At 43.0% G+C, this 21,347-nt stretch overlaps 1 protein-coding gene across 1 annotated transcript in view; it reads left to right on the top strand.

Moving 5' to 3' along the window:
* Positions 1–507: 507 nt before the first annotated feature.
* Positions 508–21,347, top strand: part of LOC138945904 (microfibril-associated glycoprotein 4-like) — a 24,326-nt gene continuing 3,486 nt past the window's right edge. The window contains exons 1-6 of the mRNA XM_070317424.1: positions 508–517; positions 987–1,143; positions 2,142–2,434; positions 8,480–8,607; positions 9,360–9,456; positions 19,401–19,568. Coding sequence (XP_070173525.1) covers positions 508–517; positions 987–1,143; positions 2,142–2,434; positions 8,480–8,607; positions 9,360–9,456; positions 19,401–19,568 — 853 coding nt within the window. The remainder of the gene's footprint in view (positions 518–986; positions 1,144–2,141; positions 2,435–8,479; positions 8,608–9,359; positions 9,457–19,400; positions 19,569–21,347) is intronic.

Below are 21,347 nucleotides of genomic sequence, written 5' to 3'. Positions count from 1 at the left end.
GGGTTTGAGTACCGTTGGGAGCTAAATATTTTTATACATGTTTTTTTTTATTAATCTTTTTCTTTATAGGCCTCAATTGGATTCAGGCTGCAACAACCGGTTTTTGCCTCTGTGTTTATTTTTTTTAATTGCGTAAAGAAACTGTCCTATGCTTTCACAAAAAATCCAATCTTGACTTTCAACTGTACAAAACCATGCATTGCCATCGTCAACAAAAATTAACGAGGGAAAACAAATTAAAACACCGATGAACTTCTTGACACACATTTCCCCAATAAATAATGAACAAGTCACTAAACTTAGTTATTTACGGTCTACTGCACCTTATATCTTCATACCCCAACATAATGTATGTTCATTTGAAAATGCGTTGAGGATAAAGTGAATTGTAAATATAATATGATTATTAAAATTACTGTAAAGGAAGTTTTTTTGGGCGTGTTTGAAAATTCACAAAGTTTCAAGGCAATAATAAGTTATGTGAATTATTTGATAGTGATAGCCAAAATGTGTGTTGGTATTTATAGATATGGTTCCCCTTTGGATATTGTATGCATTTTTGAAAAGGAATTGTTACATAGAAAAGTTGTTTAAAATACATTTAGAAATAGTATTGTTAATAGTGCAGCAGCATAGCAAAACATACTGTTGTGCATTTTGTTATACAAGCACCAAATTTGGCACAAATGTACATTAATATGTTGCGAACATTTACAGATATTGGGCCACTTGAAATTCTCTCTATATGTCCGCCATATTGGATTTCAAAATGGCCACCACTTGAAATCTACATTTGCTATTGTCTGTAGACATAATGCAGCTATTGACTTGATTCTGGTATCCAAATGTATGTTTTTTGGGGCAAGGAACCCAATGGTACCAATTGCCACTTGGTATTGTCAAATATTTGCCGCCATATTGGATTTCAAAATGGCTGCTTTACATTACATGGCTGCTTTACGATCTACATTTGACATTGACTGCAGCAGCACTGTACATCCTGCAACACCGTGCCTACAAGCACTACTGTCTGGGAGAAACCAGAGATGCAGAGAACCTTCTCGAGTTTGAAGACTGGTGTTGCCAGAGAGGAGAAGACATCCCCCAGTTTCACTACTGGGCAACCGTGCTGGAACTAGAACTGTTGGTTCAAGTGTATGCTGTCTCCTGTCGACTGGTGTTCTCTGCTCCTTTCTCCCTCTTGACAACACCTGTTTACCTCCACCTCCACCTCCCTTCCCCTTTGGTTTGTATGTACCATGTTCTAGACTTACATTCCAAGAGGACCTGTAAAAATACGCACCAACACCCAAACATTTGCAAAATACCGCCTCAATATAAATCAGGACATAAACACACTAAAACTCACTGGTTGTCATGTGCATTGTGTTCAGGACGCCTACCTAGCCTACCTAATCTCTACTTTCACCTCAATGTTAATGTCAGAAGTGAATTTCATTCATCGTCCCTAAAAGGGGACAGTGGGCTTAGTTGGGTTAAGTGTACGCCCAGAACATGACAGAGAGTAAGGTGATAACTGAATCGATCTCGCATGACAACCCCCCCCCCCCCCCCCCCCCCCCCAGCTCACTCCCAAACCCCAACAGAGATAAACAAACAAACAATTCTCTGGAATTTAAATGAGGTAGGTTTGCTTACGTTTCCAGAGCTAAAAAAACAACAACGATTGGTTTGAACAAAAAAAGGTCCATTGTAACAGACATGTTTGTTATTGTAACTGGTACTGACTTCGGGTTTAAACATGTCTGTTTAATTTTGCAGTAAAAATCGGCACTCAGTAATTTATTCGTTGCGGGTACGTGGCACATCTCGCGCGCTCATTTTGTTCAGCTCGACACGTGACGTGCTTGTCATCGTGACCATGGCAACAGGCGGATGACGTAGAACTGCCCCCCTGCTTTGCACAGATATATCCCACTGCAGTACCTGCTGCGCTCAGTAGAGGGCGCATTTATGCTTGTCTAACAAACCAACTTAGGCTTCTTTCAGAAACTGTTGGAGACAGAGGATTAACTATTATACTCTGTTAACTCTGACTGTTTTTTTTTAATAATTTGCTTGCCTGGTTGTGGCTTTGCATCTTTCAAAATACTTTTGGTGGAGCTCTTACTGCTACCAAGGATGCCGTCAGTTCTGTTCCTGCTAGCCGCTGTCGTGGTCGCAGCAGAGGCTACAGTGGTCTCGAGGCTGTACTATGGCTCTGGTCTCCAAGACAAGGCTTTCACACAAAACGTAGTGTTTACGTCACCGGCAAAACGCGCTGTGCACTGTAGTATGCTTTGCAACCAGCACGAGCTGTGTGATACCTTTACCTTGGAGCAGGACTTGTGCAAAGGTCATGCTTTGGAACTGACCTCTGACACGCCTTACGTGTTCGCTGCAGCTGCACGATCATTCTCCATGTCAAAGCTGGGTGAGTTGATTATTCGTGTTTACATTCAGTCAAGTATTGATTATAAGTTGTATCGAGGGTGGAGAGCGAGGTTTGTCTCCATAGGTATGGGTGTTTGTTTGTGTGTGTGTGTGTGCGTGTGTGTGTGTGTGTGTGTGTGTGTGTGTGTGTGTGTGTGTGTGTGTGTGTGTGTGTGTGTGTGTGTGTGTGTGTGAGAGAGAGAGTTACGATTGTTCTCTCTCTCTCTCTCTCTCTCTCTCTCTCTCTCTCTCTCTCTCTCTCTCTCTCTCTCTCTCTCTCTCTCTCTCTCTCTCTCTCTCCTCTCTCCCCCTCTCTCTTTCTACAAGTGGAAAGGGACCCTAGAAGACCACATGAGAGATGTTGAAGGTTGCGGCAGTGGACTCGGATATAAATGTTCTGTTTGCGAGATGGCATTTATGAAAGCATGTGATTATGAGTCTCATGTGAATGGCCATTCAAGAGCAAAACCTCCCAGCTGTCAAGTATGCAACAGAACATTTGCACATAGACGCTCTCTTCAAAGGCATGTGTGTAAAGGTGCCGAAAAAGCCTTTGGTTGTACAACATGTGCAAAGTCATTTGGCGTATCTTCGTCAACATCAACATCAACATGTTCACGATGATGATGGAAAGTGTGCATGTTATTCATGTCAGAAACGGTACAAGCAAAGAGCAGCATTAAGGTACCATAAAAAGGTACATCACAGCCTTCAAGCTACAGAGTAAGGCTATGGATGTGGCTCTCACATGAAGAAACACACACACACACACACACACACACACACACACACACATACATACATACACACACACACACACACACACACACACACACACACACACACACACACACACACTCACACACACACACACACTTGCATGAAAAAGAAAGGCCAAAGTATTGATTTTTTTCATCAAACTTAGCCTAACAACCGCGCATCTTTACTTCTTTCCCGATGAGTTTTGTTGTTGATACCTTTTTCGTTTTGAAACTTGGTGGAGGACACACATAACTGGTTACATTTTAGGAAACATCCCAGGTGCTTTCCATGGAGAGCGAACATTTTCCAAAGAATCTATTTTGCGTGGACGTATACGTCTGGATTGGAATCCTCAAACAAACGGGGGAGGCAAAGTAAACCTCACAAACACCGATAGCATTTATACACATTTTTAAAACCCAGCATTTTTAGGTATTCTGAACACATAGAATCATTGTGCAATGTCATGTTGTCATTGTCAACCTCGTTCATGCAATAAAATGATCATTTTAAAAGTATTGTATAAACATTTGAGAACATTTTGAAAACTTTTGACGCTGTTTTTTCAGATTCTTATTTTGAGCATGGGTGCCGTCATTGAGAAATGCTCATCTTCAAGACAAACTATCCAAACTTCTTCGTGCATTAACAGAGATACGTTTTAGGGATTACCTATGATTGATTTTAGAAATTTTGTCAAAAAACAAAAACTTGCCTTTGTTTCTGAAATTTATATTTTGCTTATGACATAAACCTAAAAAATAAAATCTAGAATTAAATTTGAAAAAGTTGCTCTGTTGCTGCATCTAGGGACCTTTTTAGATTAAATTAAAAATTACTGCAAAGTTCTATCTTTATTTTTATGGAAGATCAATTTGTCCCCAAAATTACATGTTTTATCAAAATAGGTCGCAGAAAAGGTCCAGTTTGACCCATTCTTCTTTCAAATATCGCTTTTAAGAAAAAAAAACATTTGTTTCTGAGGAATTTCATCAAGAACCTTGAAAGAAAACTTGAAAGCTTGCCAAAGAAACAAAACTTAATTTCCGTGCCATCTTTGCCCTTTAACGTCGAAGACAAAGGATCAGTAGATGAAAGGTTACATGCCGAGTCTCTGTGGATAGTAACAATTATTATCAAAGTTAGCGGATCATGAAAAATGCGAGCATTTGCTTGTGTGGGTTCTGTTTAAGATAAGAAATCGCAGTTGATAATTGACCGACGGATTGCAGTCTTTTTGTTGAAGTGACCGCGCGTGTGGAAATCCCAAAGGAGAACAACTCTAGTCTCTTCACTAGATGTGATATACTTGCCTTTAAACCCTTTTCGCGCCGATGGTTTGTACAAAGTAGATTTCGATTCTGAAATAACCGAACTCATGGATTTAATGTTGGATTTCGTCTGTTCAAGCCTGTAGTTGTTAGTATGTTTGTGTTGTCAGCTCCAGAAATGTTCATTTCGTACATTTGAGCGTTCGGAACTTTTCAGTCGTTAAAAATAGTGCCCACAAAGTGTAGCTTCTTAACACACAAGCTATCGAGGATTCGGGCTGTTTGCCGGGTAGTTTTTGTTTTGGTTGGCTGGGTGGTTATTGAAAATAAACACCCCTTCGAGTTCACAGATGGAAAGAAGCAGAGGGGGGAATAATGTACATATTTTGTCCTGGATAATTGGCATACTTTCCCAATAGGTCGATGTTCAGGAACTACCTCGCCAGAGGCTCTGGAATACCTGACAATCGACATCTATTCAGGTCTCTGGGCTGTGTAACCTATCTATATTCTAAAGCTTCGTCAAAATAAACCCTTGGTCAAAACTTGATAAAGCCAATGGATTGACTTTTGCTTATCACCACGCTTGCCTTTTAGAACTAGTGTGGGAATGTCGGGTGGAAGGAGAAGGATATATAGCACAGGCAGAAGAGCATACAATTAAGACACCGAAGACAGAGGTTGCTGTAACTTATATTTTATTAAAGCAAAATGTAACTAAGAATAACCACTCAGGTAGCTTATCTAAATCAGAAATGTTCCAAAACAGTTTAGCTAAATCTGGTAGCAACCAGAAACAATGCTAGAAGTTATAAATTATAAACAATGAACAGAACCCTAATACAAGAAATAGCAATGCTTACTATAACCAGAAATAGCAATTATGAATTCTGATATCTACCAGTACCAGAATCAGCAAGAAACAATAATAGAACCAGAAACAATATGTGTATTTCTGGTGCACACCAGAAACAATATATGCCAGAAACATTATATGTATGTAAGACCAGAATTTCTGGTGTAAACCAGAAACAATATATGCCAGAAACAATAATTTATATATATGTAAGACCAGAATTTCTGGTGTAAACCAGAAACAATATATGCCAGAAACAATATATATATGTAAGACCAGAATTTCTGGTGTAAACCAGAAACAATATATGCCAGAAACAATATATGTGTGGGTTCCAACCCTCGGACACCGTCATGGAAACTCCTAAAGAATTAACCCAAGAGGATCTTAATATAACATTCTCTTAAACCATCTCTTCTTTCTAAACAGTCGTGTATCATCTCTCTCGTTCATTCTTCCCTTTCTCTCCCTCTTGGACATATTTAATAAACTAGAATGAATACCCGCTTCGCCGGGTAGCCGGCTTCGCCGGGAAGAAGTACTTAGAGCCGTACGCCGGCTTCGCCGGGTCCGAACAATGGACCCGCCAAGCTTAGGTCCCTCCCAGATTCGTGGAATGGGAACAGCACGAAAATGATTCAGTGGCCGCAATGCCATTCCTGACCATATCGAGTCCCATCCTTGTCGACGAATGTAACCGTGTTAATCACCTTTGGAGGCGAACTCCACTCAAACAGGACTGAGCAAGTTAGAGCTTATCTCTAAGCCCTTTTGAACTGTTATGGCTTCTCAAAGGAAGGCCAGTACATAAAATTACACAAAAGCCGCCAGACCACATCACAAACAGAACTGAACAATGCACAGGTGTTGCTCACATAGACACACACACACACACACACACACACACACACACACACACACACACACACACACACACACAAACACAGAGAAGCCGTATCTATAGAGAGATAGATGACAGTGTATTTTTCGCGTGGCTATAAATTGGTTCGACCTTTGCACTTTTACAGTGAGGATAATTTACGGGTCCAATTTACGTTCTGGACACTGCGGTGACCTTCTAAAAATAGTAACAGAACGCCGGGAATATCCGAAGATGCCCCCTTCATACAAAAGTGCACCATACGAAGGAAGGGAGGTAAACGCTGAAAACATGGAGAAGATGAGAAGATAAGGAAGAGTTACTTATAATGGTGAAATGAACACAAAAACCAAATTCGGTTCAGCGCTGCGCGCTGAGAGCACGTGTTGAAATATCTCATCGATGATATTGTGTCCGGGGTGTAGCTGAATACGGTGTCCAAATTTGAAAAAGATCCACCGAGAACTTTGGCTTTGGTGTGTCGGTATGGGGGCCCAGGTAGCTGAGGTGGAACCAAAATAGCTGAGGTGGAACCAAAATCGGTTCAGCGCTGCGCGCTGAGAGCACGTGTTGAAATATCTCATCGATGAGGTTGTGTCCGGGGTCTCTCTGAATAAGCCCACCAAATTTGAAGCAGATCCATCGAGAACTTTGGCCGTGCATCGCGAAGACACAGATACACAGACACACACACAGACACACAGACAGACACAAGTCGTATATATATATAGATACCTTACGTAATCCAAACATAATAATGATCACACTCTCATTCTCCATTCTACATTCACAACTAAACATTACACACGTACTTCTGACATCATTCCATGTATGTCATTCCGTCCACAATCAATATCCAAGCTATACTTAACCCATGGATCACTTAATCCATGAATGACACTACCATACATAGCATCAACATCTTAACATAACATACATGCGTAACAACATTTATGTTCAAGAAATTACCCAACAAAAACGTAATACAATCTCAACGAGAATCCTCTTAAAAACTTCACACTAGAATTTAGCGCACTTTGCATACACTAGCATTTACATTCCAGCTATGTATTCAAGCTTCAATAATATACAACATAACTCATTTACCTTAAGAGACCAGTCTCAAGAAGGAGTTCTTGTTCCCAGAACAAGACGACAAGCGTAAACCAACCTCCTTGGTTTCTAGTTTGAATCGCTGTGCCTCTCTCAGTCTCAAACCAGCTATATCTTTCAAACTCGTAAACACAATTCTGTTAAGCAAGGGCTATTTCCTCGTGAATTACACGAAACCCGTAATATCGCTTCTAACCTGTCTACGCATCAACAATCCATTCTTTAGGGAGGTTAAAATCACGACGTATTTACAAAGCTCAACCTATCTCCAAATACCCTACTCACATCTTTGTGACAATTTCTAAGATCTTCGATTTTGGTCTAGGATTTACAAATTTAAAAAACACCATGTAAATCGAGTAAATTTCACAACTTCATATCGGATCACACAGAGAAAACGCGAGACAAGCCGTCTCTTGTCATAAGTTGGCATCACCGACATATTATTCCTTCCACTCCCTTATTCAATATAAACAAGGCTGTTTCAACGTCTATGCCGGGCGACTGTAGTGCAAAGTTAACACATGAGATTAACAAACCAGTGATGACTGACACTTGTCAACACTTAATTCAGTGTTCTAAGCTGCCTGTGATCGCCGGTACATTGCACAGTAGCACTTGTGCTAAACGGTAAAGCGCACTTTTCTTGTATACTTCGTGAGCTAATCTTTAATCCGGACATAGAATATATGTATATAGTTGTGGATTCAGTCAAAAATGTAAAATAAAATTCAACGAAAATTTAATATAATGAACTCAATTTTAAATCTGAAAATATGATTTTAATAACAAAATAAACGAACAGGCTCATTAATTCTGCGCTGATATGCAATCCCATAGTATGGACTCAGCGGAAGATTGCTTGACCCCAATTTCAATCACATTGAGGGAAAATGACGTTACCACAGCGCGCCTGAATTTGTATAAAAGGTCGGATATGACATCATCACAGGACACACATCATCTGGTTTAAAAAGTGACCAAATGTTAAAATAAAGGTGGCCAAAATACACCCACCGGTCTGTAAATATTGCAAAACTTTCAAATCTGTTTTGATGCACAGACATGATCAATAAACCGAAATCAGACAAATCTGACAGACCGTAACCAACTAGTCAGTTCCTTTTTTGACAACTAAGTATTTCATTTCATAAATGTTTTCAGAAAAGAAGACGAGCTGTCCGAAGAAAGAGCCGGAAGGAAGCAGGAGTGGCGTGGTGACCATCTATCCGGACAATGTCACGCCCCTTCAGGTTTACCGTGACGAGGACACTGATTGTGGGGGCTGGACGGTATGTCACACACACACACAAACACACACACACACACACACACACACACACACACACACACACACACACACACACACACACACACACACACATACACACACACACACACATACACACACACACACACACACACACACACACACACACACACACACACACACACACACACACACACACACACACACACACACACACACACACACACACACATACACACACACACACACATACACACACACACACACACACACACACACACACACACGTATTGCACTAAAGGCTCACTCCTAGTGAATAAGTTAGCCTCACTGTTTTAGATCCGGACAGGCCCTTACATAGAATAAGACAATCCCTCCACTTGATCACATATCAAACTTAACACCCTCACTGCTTGCAGATGTGAGTTCGGATGTTTTGATGATTTAATTTCCATAAAAGGCAACAGTGGGTTTTACGAAATCAATTCGTATACAATTCTGATGAGAATAAAGACAAAACCAGTACACAGCGAGCACCCAGACTGTTTAGTTTCGGTATGTCAACAAGTGGAGGGGTTACTTGTCCAACGTGAAAACCTGACCAGATATGTGACGGTGAGGCGAGCTGTTTCCACGAGGAGGAGTGGGGCTTTAAGAAACAAAACCCACAAGTTGTACAAATGTCACTTACACAGATACAGTATACTGTGTGCGTGCGTGCGTGGTTGCGTGCGTAGTCTTAAAATGAAATGTTTGCTATTTTACAACTCACAGGTGTTTCAACGTCGAGTGGATGGTTCCGTGGATTTCTTCAGGAATTGGACTGAATATCAGAAGGGATTTGGTGACTTGACAGGAAACTTTTGGCTGGGTAAGGCAATTGTCTCAGACAGTAAAACAGTGTAGTTCATCAAGCACCGCTATGAGTCATATATTCTGAAAAGTGGTGTGCTGAAAAGATAACAGAGAAGTGAACATGGGTTGTACTGATGTACGTTCCCCACGTACGTCACTCACCCTGTCTGTGTTAATGGCAGGACTGCTCATCACCCCCCACGTCACTCACCCTGTCTGTGTTAATGGCAGGACTCCTCATCACCCCCACGTCAGTCACCCTGTCTGTGTTAATGGCAGGACTCCTCATCACCCCCACGTCACTCACCCTGTCTGTGTTAATGGCAGAACTCCTCATCACCCCCCACGTCACTCACCCTGTCTGTGTTAATGGCAGGACTCCTCATCACCCCCACGTCACTCACCCTGTCTGTGTTAATGGCAGAACTCCTCATCACCCCCCACGTCACTCACCCTGTCTGTGTTAATGGCAGGACTCCTCATCACCCCCCACGTCACTCACCCTGTCTGTGTTAATGGCAGGACTCCTCATCACCCCCCACGTCACTCACCCTGTCTGTGTTAATGGCAGGACTCCTCATTACCCCCCCCCCCACGTCACTCACCCTGTCTGTGTTAATGGCAGGACTCCTCATCACCACCCACGTCACTCACCCTGTCTGTGTTAATGGCAGGACTCCTCATCACCCCCCACGTCACTCACCCTGTCTGTGTTAATGGCAGAACTCCTCCTCACCCCCCATGTCACTCACCCTGTCTGTGTTAATGGCAGGACTCCTCATCACCCCCACGTCACTCACCCTATCTGTGTTAATGGCAGAACTCCTCATCACCCCCCACGTCAGTCACCCTGTCTGTGTTAATGGCAGGACTCCTCATCACCCCCCACGTCACTCACCCTGTCTGTGTTAATGGCAGGACTCCTCATCACCCCCCACGTCACTCACCCTGTCTGTGTTAATGGCAGGACTCCTCATCACCCCCCACGTCACTCACCCTGTCTGTGTTAATGGCAGGACTCCTCATCACCCCCCACGTCACTCACCCTGTCTGTGTTAATGGCAGGACTCCTCATCACCCCCCACGTCACTCACCCTGTCTGTGTTAATGGCAGGACTCCTCATCACCCCCACGTCACTCACCCTGTCTGTGTTAATGGCAGAACTCCTCATCACCCCCCACGTCACTCACCCTGTCTGTGTTAATGGCAGAACTCCTCATCACCCCCACGTCACTCACCCTATCTGTGTTAATGGCAGAACTCCTCATCACCCCCCACGTCAGTCACCCTGTCTGTGTTAATGGCAGGACTCCTCATCACCCCCACGTCACTCACCCTGTCTGTGTTAATGGCAGGACTCCTCATCACCCCCCACGTCACTCACCCTGTCTGTGTTAATGGCAGGACTCCTCATCACCCCCCACGTCACTCACCCTGTCTGTGTTAATGGCAGGACTCCTCATCACCCCCCACGTCACTCACCCTGTCTGTGTTAATGGCAGGACTCCTCATCACACCCACGTCACTCACCCTGTCTGTGTTAATGGCAGGACTCCTCATCACCCCCCACGTCACTCACCCTGTCTGTGTTAATGGCAGGACTCCTCATCACCACCCACGTCACTCACCCTGTCTGTGTTAATGGCATGACTCCTCATCACCCCCACGTCACTCACCCTGTCTGTGTTAATGGCAGAACTCCTCATCACCCCCCACGTCACTCACCCTGTCTGTGTTAATGGCAGAACTCCTCATCACCCCCACGTCACTCACCCTATCTGTGTTAATGGCAGAACTCCTCATCACCCCCCACGTCAGTCACCCTGTCTGTGTTAATGGCAGGACTCCTCATCACCCCCCACGTCACTCACCCTGTCTGTGTTAATGGCAGGACTCCTCATCACCCCCCACGTCACTCACCCTGTCTGTGTTAATGGCAGGACTCCTCATCACCCCCCACGTCACTCACCCTGTCTGTGTTAATGGCAGGACTCCTCATCACCCCCCACGTCACTCACCCTGTCTGTGTTAATGGCAGGACTCCTCATCACCCCCCACGTCACTCACCCTGTCTGTGTTAATGGAAGGACTCCTCATCACCCCCCACGTCACTCACCCTGTCTGTGTTAATGGCAGAACTCCTCATCACCCCCCACGTCACTCACCCTGTCTGTGTTAATGGCAGGACTCCTCATCACCCCCCACGTCACTCACCCTGTCTGTGTTAATGGCAGGACTCCTCATCACCCCCCACATCACTCACCCTGTCTGTGTTAATGGCAGGACTCCTCATCACACCCACGTCACTCACCCTGTCTGTGTTAATGGCAGGACTCCTCATCACCCCCCACGTCACTCACCCTGTCTGTGTTAATGGCAGGACTCCTCATCACCACCCACGTCACTCACCCTGTCTGTGTTAATGGCAGGACTCCTCATCACCCCCCACGTCACTCACCCTGTCTGTGTTAATGGCAGAACTCCTCCTCACCCCCCACGTCACTCACCCTGTCTGTGTTAATGGCAGGACTCCTCATCACCCCCACGTCACTCACCCTATCTGTGTTAATGGCAGAACTCCTCATCACCCCCCACGTCACTCACCCTGTCTGTGTTAATGGCAGGACTCCTCATCACCCCGCACGTCACTCACCCTGTCTGTGTTAATGGCAGGACTCCTCATCACCCCGCACGTCACTCACCCTGTCTGTGTTAATGGCAGGACTCCTCATCACCCCCCCCCCCCCCCACGTCACTCACCCTGTCTGTGTTAATGGCAGGACTCCTCATCACCCCCCCCCCACGTCACTCACCCTGTCTGTGTTAATGGCAGGACTCCTCATCACCCCCCCCCCCACGTCACTCACCCTGTCTGTGTTAATGGCAGGACTCCTCATCACCCCCCACATCACTCACCCTGTCTGTGTTAATGGCAGGACTCCTCATCACCCCCCACATCACTCACCCTGTCTGTGTTAATGGCAGAACTCCTCATCACCCCCCACGTCACTCACCCTGTCTGTGTTAATGGCAGGACTCCTCATCACCCCCCACGTCACTCACCCTGTCTGTGTTAATGGCAGGACTCCTCATCACCCCCCACGTCACTCACCCTGTCTGTGTTAATGGCAGGACTCCTCATCACCCCCCACATCACTCACCCTGTCTGTGTTAATGGCAGAACTCCTCATCACCCCCCACGTCACTCACCCTGTCTGTGTTAATGGCAGGACTCCTCATCACCCCCCACATCACTCACCCTGTCTGTGGTAATGGCAGGACTCCTCATTACACCCCACATCACTCACCCTGTCTGTGGTAATGGCAGGACTCCTCATCACCACCCCCCCCCACATCACTCACCCTGTCTGTGTTAATGGCAGGACTCCTCGTCACCCCCCACATCACTCACCCTGTCTGTGTTAATTGCATGACTCCTCATCTCCCCCCCCCCCCCAATCCAGCCCAATACCACGGTCGTGCGCAACGTTTTGGACAGGGGGCCGAGGTCTTATCAATTTCACAAATGAACAAGAATACGAATGAAGTGACGAACACGTAAAGCCTACGTATTTCGTAGCTCCGCACATGCGTAACTCGGTGGTCACGACGCATACGAGGGGTGTTCTGAAAGGGCTTGGACTCTAAGCTCCTGGCAATGCCTCATGATATTTACAATGTCGTATGCATACTGCAATCTTTCATCGGCGATGACACAAAAGTTCATGTATCTCGGAGTTTCCTTTGTAAAAAAAAACCCAGCCCTTAAAGAACACTACCCGTCCATGTTTACTTGCCTGTCATGGAGCTCAAGAAAACGGAGTTTAGAACCATGATGTATACAAAATCTTATACAGGATTGTTATGTTTCTCACATTTTCTACAAATTGTAGGAATCTTTTGGGAAGAAAGCACCTTCCAAAGCGAGTACTTACAACTGGTACAATGATGTTAAATGGGGTAGACAGGTCTCCAAAGATAACACCCGTCCAGACCGACAGTTAAATGTTACTGCAACAAACGTTGCTGCCGTTGAAAAGTTGACGAGAGATGATGTGCGAATCACAGACACGGAGATAAAGGACACAGAGAATTAAATCGGCACCCTTAAATGTGATCTGGCACACGCATCAAGGGCTATACACTTGTTGCACACAGCGGGTGCCATAAAAATGCTCTTCGAATGTAACAATAAAGAGTGTAAGTCTTCTGGGGAGGTTGCCACGGGAGATAGGGGCTTGTGTCTTACAATCTTTCCCCCGGGCAATACATCAATCAACCGTTTTGATGTTCCTTGACGGCTCCACCCCTATCAACTATTGATGCTCTCGGAACACTGGCAAGAAAAAGGTGATTCCATTTTTTTTTTTTAATTAAGGACATATTGCCCCAATTCGAATAAGGGAGCAGCGTACGTAATCATCTCAGAGCGATTTGTGCATCATTGCCTGCCCGTGGTGTTTGCTACAAAGAATAAAGGTTAGTTATTCAGGCTACTTGGTTTTAACAGCCGAGTGTAACTATTTTCAGGAAGGTGTAAATAGCCTTGTTTCTTCGACACGCGTGTACATGTACTACGCACAGACTTACGACAAGGGAGTACCTTCATTAACCGGAATAAATGCTCAATCCGCTGTCATTTTGTCATTGAACATTGTTTCTTCTTTTCTTTTTTTTTTTGTTAACATTGTAACGGCATCCCAAAAGAGTGTTTTTATCCCCGAGTACGCAGTAGGAGGGTCCTGCAGACTTTAATTGTGTGTGTGTCTGTCTGTCTCGACTTAACAGCTTATTGCTGGGAAACTACTGGGCGCAGTTCTTTCAAAAGTTGATACACTAACTTGATAATAGGTCCGATTGATCGTATTAAAACTTCATAATGTTACCTGGGACCTAAATGCCAAATAATCCACAAAAACGACTCTTAACGGTGGGAGTTTTGGCGGTGGGAGGCACTTCGGTAAAGAGAACAGCCAAGCCAGCGACACCAGGCTTTCAGCCAAGCCAGCGACACCAGGCTTTGCGTGCGTGCGTGCTTTGTGTGCGTGTACCACTGCGCGAGGATTATAGGCATTTGAGTTCACTGGCGAATGTCAGATTTGTTGGCTTGGTGGAAAGCGTTTCCGACTATGGCCAAAGTGATCCGGGTTCGATTCCCGGCATGGGCGGTCTATTTTTGTTGTTGTTGTTGTTAAATTCTTGTTTACTATTGTTTATTATGAACGTTTTAATGTTTTATTTTACTCTAATAATTTTTTTTAATTGTGTAAAATAAATAAATATATTTTATTTTTTATTTTTTTAATCCACGTGCACAAGACAAAAACTTTCATACTGGGGGAGCGAGCCAGTCTGAAGAGTACTCGGGTCCAGCGCCAGCGTTTTTTTTATCTGTTTCAACACACGGTTTGGGTTTAGCTGCCACTTGAGTGGCTTGTTCCGCTTTTCTGCCATTTGACCTATGAGTCTAAAACTGTTGACGCGCATGCTGTTATAAAAAGACGTCATGATAAAGTTACACGAAAAAAGAAAGAGACTGTGAAGTCATTTGTTTTTTGTTCGGTGGATTACGTAATACAAATATGGCTGGTCCGTGGTCAGACTTGACAAGGTCGCGTGAGTACCCAAAACACACCCCTTTGTTGGCATTGCAGCTGTGAAACAAAAAAATTGGTTGATTAACATCAACAATGACCGAAGCAGTGTTTTCATAAAAGAAGAGGTATTGTACGGACACATGTTGTATTTGGGTTATGAAAATACGTAGGTATAAAAACATGCGAAGAATTAAAATCTCAGTTGGATCATCATAATGCTTTTAAATAAAAAAACGCTGGCGCTGGACCCGAGTACTCTTCAGAATGGCTCGCTCCCCCAGTATGAAAGTTTTTGTCTTGTGCACGTGGATTTAAAAAAAAAATAAAAAAACTTTTAAATTTATTTTACACAATTGAAAAAATGATTAGAGTAAAATAAAACATTAAAACGTTCATAATAAACAATAGTAAACAAGAATTAAAAAAAAAAAATTAGACCGCTCATGCCGGGAATCAAACCCGGATCACTTTGGCCAAAGTCGGACGCGCTTTCCATCAAGCCATTGGCAGTGAACTCAAATGACTGCAAACGTTGCTGCTTCATAAAATTAGGTCGCGCAGTAGCACACGCACGCAAAGCACGCACGCACGCAAAGCCTGGTTTTCCCTGGCTGACTGGGCGGTTCTATGAGCCCATGAGCGATACGCATGCTTTTCATGACGCACGCGTTCGGCTGTTCTATCAGCTCAATGGCTGGCTGTCGCTCCGATTGAATTCGTCCAACCGTCAAGAACTTTTGTGTTTTTTGGGGCATTTTGGTCCCAGGTAACATTATGAAGTTTTAATACGATCAATCGGACCTATTATCAAGTTAGTGTATCAACTTTTGAACGAACTGCGCCCAGTAGTTTCCCAGCAATAAGCTGTTAAGTCGAGACAGACAGACAGACATACAGACAGACACACAGACACACAGACACACAATTAAAGTCTGCTGAACCCTCCTACTGCGTACTCGGGGATAAGTCGAATTCTAAATAATGCAAATCAAATGAAAAGCGAGTTAAGAAAAAAAAAAGAAGTTAAACAGATTTAAAAAAACAACAAAAAACAAAAACAAGTCGCGTAAGGCGAAAATACAATATTTAGTCAAGTAGCTGCCATTTTTCAGCAAGACCGTTTTCTCGTAGCATTGTCAGTCCACCGCTCATGGCAAAGGCAGTGAAATTGACAAGAAGAGCGGGGTAGTAGTTGCGCTAAGAAGGATAGCACGCTTTTCTATACCTCTCTTTGTTTTAACTTTCTGAGCGTGTTTTTAATCTAAACATATCATATCTATATGTTTTTGGAATCAGGAACCGACAAGGAATAAGATGAAAGTGTTTTTAAATTGATTTCGACAATTTAATTTTGATAACAATTTTTATATATTTAATTTTCAGAGCTTGTTTTTAATCCGAATATAACATATTTATATGTTTTTGGAATCTGCAAATGATGGAGAATAAGATAAAAGTAAATTTATATCGTTTTATAAATTTTTATTTTTTTTTACAATTTTCAGATTTTTAATGACCAAAGTCATTAATTAATTTTTAAGCCACCAAGCTGAAATGCAATACCGAAGTCCGGGCTTCGTCGAAGATTACTTGACCAAAATTTCAACCAATTTGGTTGAAAAATGAGGGCGTGACAGTGCCGCCTCAACTTTCACGAACAGCCGGATATGACGTCATCAAAGACATTTATCAAAAAAATGAAAAAAACGTTCGGGGATTTCATACCCAGGAACTCTCATGTCAAATTTCATAAAGATCGGTCCAGTAGTTTAGTCTGAATCGCTCTACACACACACACACACGCACACACACACACACACACACACACACACACACACACACACACACACACACACACACACACACACGCACGCACATACACCACGACCCTCGTTTCGATTCCCCCTCGATGTTAACATATTTAGTCAAAACTTGACTAAATATAACAAGTCGCGTAAGGCGAAAATACAATATTTAGTCAAGTAGCTGCCATTTTTCAGCAAGACCGTATACTCGTAGCATCGTCAGTCCACCGCTCATGGCAAAGGCAGTGAAATTGACAAGAAGAGCGGGGTAGTACAAGTAGTTGCGCTAAGAAGGATAGCACGCTTTTCTGTACCTCTCTTTGTTTTAACTTTCTGAGCGTGTTTTTAATCCGAACATATCATATCTATATGTTTTTGGAATCAGGAACCGACAAGGAATAAGATGAAAGTGTTTTTAAATTGATTTGGACAATTTAATTTTGATAATAATTTTTATATATTTAATTTTCAGAGCTTGTTTTTAATCCGAATATAACATATTTATATGTTTTTGGAATCAGCAAATGATGGAGAATAAGATAAACGTAAATTTGGATCGTTTTATAAATTTTTTTTTTTTTTTACAATTTTCAGATTTTTAATGACCAAAGTCATAAATTAATTTTTAAGCCACCAAGCTGAAATGCAATACCGAACCCCGGGCTTCGTCGAAGATTACTTGACCAAAATTTGAACCCATTTGGTTGAAAAATGAGGGCGTGACAGTGCCGCCTCAACTTTCACGAAAAGCCGGATATGACGTCATCAAAGACATTTATCAAAAAAATGAAAAAAACGTTCGGGGATTTCATACCCAGGAACTCTCATGTCAAATTTCATAAAGATCGGTCCAGTAGTTTAGTCTGAATCGCTCTACACACACACACACACACACGCACGCACGCACGCACACACATACGCACATACACCACGACCCTCGTTTCGATTCCCCCTCGATGTTAAAATATTTAGTCAAAACTTGACTAAATATAAAAACGATGGCAGGGCTACCAACTGAGCCAACACGGATATCTGCCAGGAAGGGGAAAAACTACATACTTTGTATTTCGGTAACAGTGCGATCACTGATGAGCGACTTTCTTTCTTTATTTGGTGTTTAACGTCGTTTTCAACCACGAAGGTTATATCGCGACGAGATGAGCGACTGACGGTAGCAAGAGGTGTCAAAGATTCTGTCGAAGCAGAGACGTAGAGGTTATATGCCGAGTCTCAGTGATTATCAAAATAATGGTCGAAGTTAGCGGATCATGAAAAATGCGAGCTTCAGCGAGCTTTTTCATGACCGCGAACTGAGACCATTATTTTTGATAATCACTGAGACGAGGTATGTAACCTCTTTATCCCTCCTTTCTTCAGTTATTCAAAGAAAAGAGGAGTTTTTGTGCGAAAGTTTGATCGAATCATATTCACCCAACCAGTCTACCTGCGCAGGCGATCGATTAATGCGCGGTTGTATAGTTCCGTGCAAATCATTCAATTTTGTTAACACTTCTTGTCAGTTTCCATGTTTTGAACTAAAATCAAGTACACAGTTATGTTGTCATTCTGCTGTAGCGGTAAAGGCAGATAGTGTGTGTTCTCATGTTTTGGTATCGCTCAGGAAATGTTTTTTCCTCGAATGTGACTAGCAGACGAAGTTTTACACCCGTGTTCCAACGTTAAAAACTGTATGAAGTTCAGTTTTCTGGGGCAAAATAGTGTATGAAACCGCTGCATGTTCTTTACGTTGATTAAATGTTTGCAATTGATTGCGTGTAATCTGTTTATAAAATGAAATATTGTTGAAAACTGACCGTCGGATTGCAGTCTTGTCGGTGCAGCCGAAATCTGGAAGGGGAACTACTCGTGTCGCTAGACAAAGTATGAGAGTTACTTTTCCTTGGAATCTTACTTGCGATAAACGATTGTGCACGGCAGATCTGAATTCAGAAAACAACCAAACTCATGGATTTTATATTGAGATTCATGTGTTCAAGCCTGTAGTTGCTGGTTTAAATGCGGTATGGTTGTATTGTTTGCTCCAGAAATGTATATTTTGTACATTAGAGTGTTCTGAACTTTTGAGTCGCAAAAAGTAGATCCACAATGTGTACAGTCTGTACCCATGAGCTATTGAGGATTCAGGCCCGTTGTTGGGTAAGTGATTTTGGTTGTTGGGTAAGTTACCGAAAAATAACTAGCCCTACAAGTTTACAGAGAGAAAGAAGCAGAGGGGGGGGGGGGGGGGGGGGGGGGGATAAATGCATGATACGGGTTGAACTCGATGCGAAGCAGACTTATGTTTTGCCTCAACTGAAACAAATTGTTGGGGTTATTTTCGGTTTTTCTTTTTCATGTTCATTTCTGTGTGTACTCAATTTTGTCAACTAATCCTGTGTCGCGGCTTGGTTCGCGGACGCGGAACTGCAGTGACCCGTGACTCACTAGCTTTGTTGTTGCAATATCACTGTGTGTGTTGATACTTTCAAGGTCTTGACACCCTGTACATGTTGACGTCCAGACTGAGGTATGAACTGTGTGTGTTGATACCTTCCAGGTCTTGACGCCCTGCACATGTTGACGTCCAGACAGAGGTATGAACTACGCGTTGACTTAATGCTGTGGAACGGAACAATGGGTTACGCCACCTACAGCAACTTCACCATCAGCAACAGCATCGACAACTACCGTCTGAACTATGGCAGCTTCACAGGGGGCACCGTTGGTAGGTAGTGATGCTACAATAATCAGAACGAAACAAACACCAATAGTTTCAGTTACTTGGCTTTTGAAGTGTATTGAACAGACTCTACCTCCGATCCATCCATGGTTTAGCTCCGTCATCTGGCAGATTGACATTGGACACATACCAAACATCCATGGTTTAGCTCTGTAATCTAGCAGATTAACATTGGACACATACCAAACATCCATGGTTTAGCACCGTCATGTAGCAGATTGACATTGCGCCCAGTAGTTTCCCAGCAATAAGCTGTTAAGTCGAGACAGACAGACAGACAGACAGACACACAATTAAAGTCTGTTGGACCCAAGTACTGCGTACTCGGGGAAAACCCCTCAAAAATACACAAAAACTCCTGCACTAAGAAAACTACATCAAAAACGCTATAAAAAAATACATCAATAAGATGGAAATTCTACGACGCATCATTTTGATACCAAACACTCATAGGTGATCAACACTGCGAACAAAGTGCAAAACCTCTGACTATTACCTCGCAAAATAGTCATGCCACACCAAAAAACGTAGGCAGTTATAAGTTAACCACAATCAAACACAGTGTATGTTCAACAGGCTTCTCGTATGTAGCCTATATGATAAACATAAAATCCACATTCTACAAAACAAATAATACAGAATACATATTTATATCGAATACATGGGTAAAAGAAAGATTGATAGAAACGCTACAGAAAAGAGAGAGAGAGAGAGAGAGAGAGTGTGTGTGTGTGTGTGTGTGTGTGTGTGTGTGTGTGTGTGTGTGTGTGTGTGTGTGTGTGTGTGTTCGTCTGTGTGTAACAAGTATTATTAACAAAAGCACAGCAACACAGAAGTAAAGAATCAGATCAAAAAGGAAAAGGAGGGAGGCGAGAGATGGATGTAGAAAATACAATGCCCTCGCTGACTGCCCTCGCACACAAACAAAAGCGTAGGGGGTTAGCGACACGAGAGGTGACCGAGGGGTTAAAAAGACAATAACGAAAGGTTACATGGGGAGAGGGGGAAAGGGGTTCACAGACTGGCCCCTCCGTCCTCCATAACTTGAATCCAGTCAGTTCGGGGCCATCGTGTCGGAGCCAATTAAATTCTACCGCGAGAGTACAATGAGAAAGGCCTGGACCAAAACCTATTTCCAAACCATTTACTGAGGGAAAGAACAAATCCGATTTTAAAGTGTGAATCTTAACTCCACACAGTTTCAATACTAACTCAGATAATATATTCTGCTCTCTACGCCTTCTCTTCTTCTTCACTCAATAAAATTTAATAAGAAAATTGCATATGGAGAAAAGACAAATTATTCCTGTCATCGCTTTTCTCCAGAAATGCAACACAAAATATGCATATGACGCAGCCAGGTTGTTGATTGTGTGTGTGTGTGTGTGTGTGTGTGTGTGTGTGTGTGTGTAGTCGATAAAGGTTGCTAACATCCGGTATATGACTAAGTGCCAAAAGGTGCGCACGAAAAGCGGACAAAGGGGCTAAAAAATAAAAGTTGACAAACACGACTGATATTGTGATTTTTGTTAAGACAACAGATGCTGGAACCCAATTACGAAAAGAAAAGATAAATTTACCCAAATGATTTTACAAATAACGATAATTTTGTTCGTTATATCATTCAAAACGGCACTGAGTCATAGCATTAAGGTTATCTCGCACGTTTTTAAAGCTAGGGCTTTGAAACTTGGCACACAACCAAAGTATAATGACCTCCAGGTATGGTGCACATCACACTAAACAACATTGAATTTCAAGGTC

This window comes from Littorina saxatilis, linkage group LG13 (assembly GCF_037325665.1).
Source record: "Littorina saxatilis isolate snail1 linkage group LG13, US_GU_Lsax_2.0, whole genome shotgun sequence".
Classification (NCBI taxonomy): Eukaryota; Metazoa; Mollusca; class Gastropoda; order Littorinimorpha; family Littorinidae; genus Littorina; species Littorina saxatilis.
The sequence above is the reverse complement of the archived record's forward strand: the minus strand, read 5'-3'. Positions and strand labels throughout refer to the sequence as shown.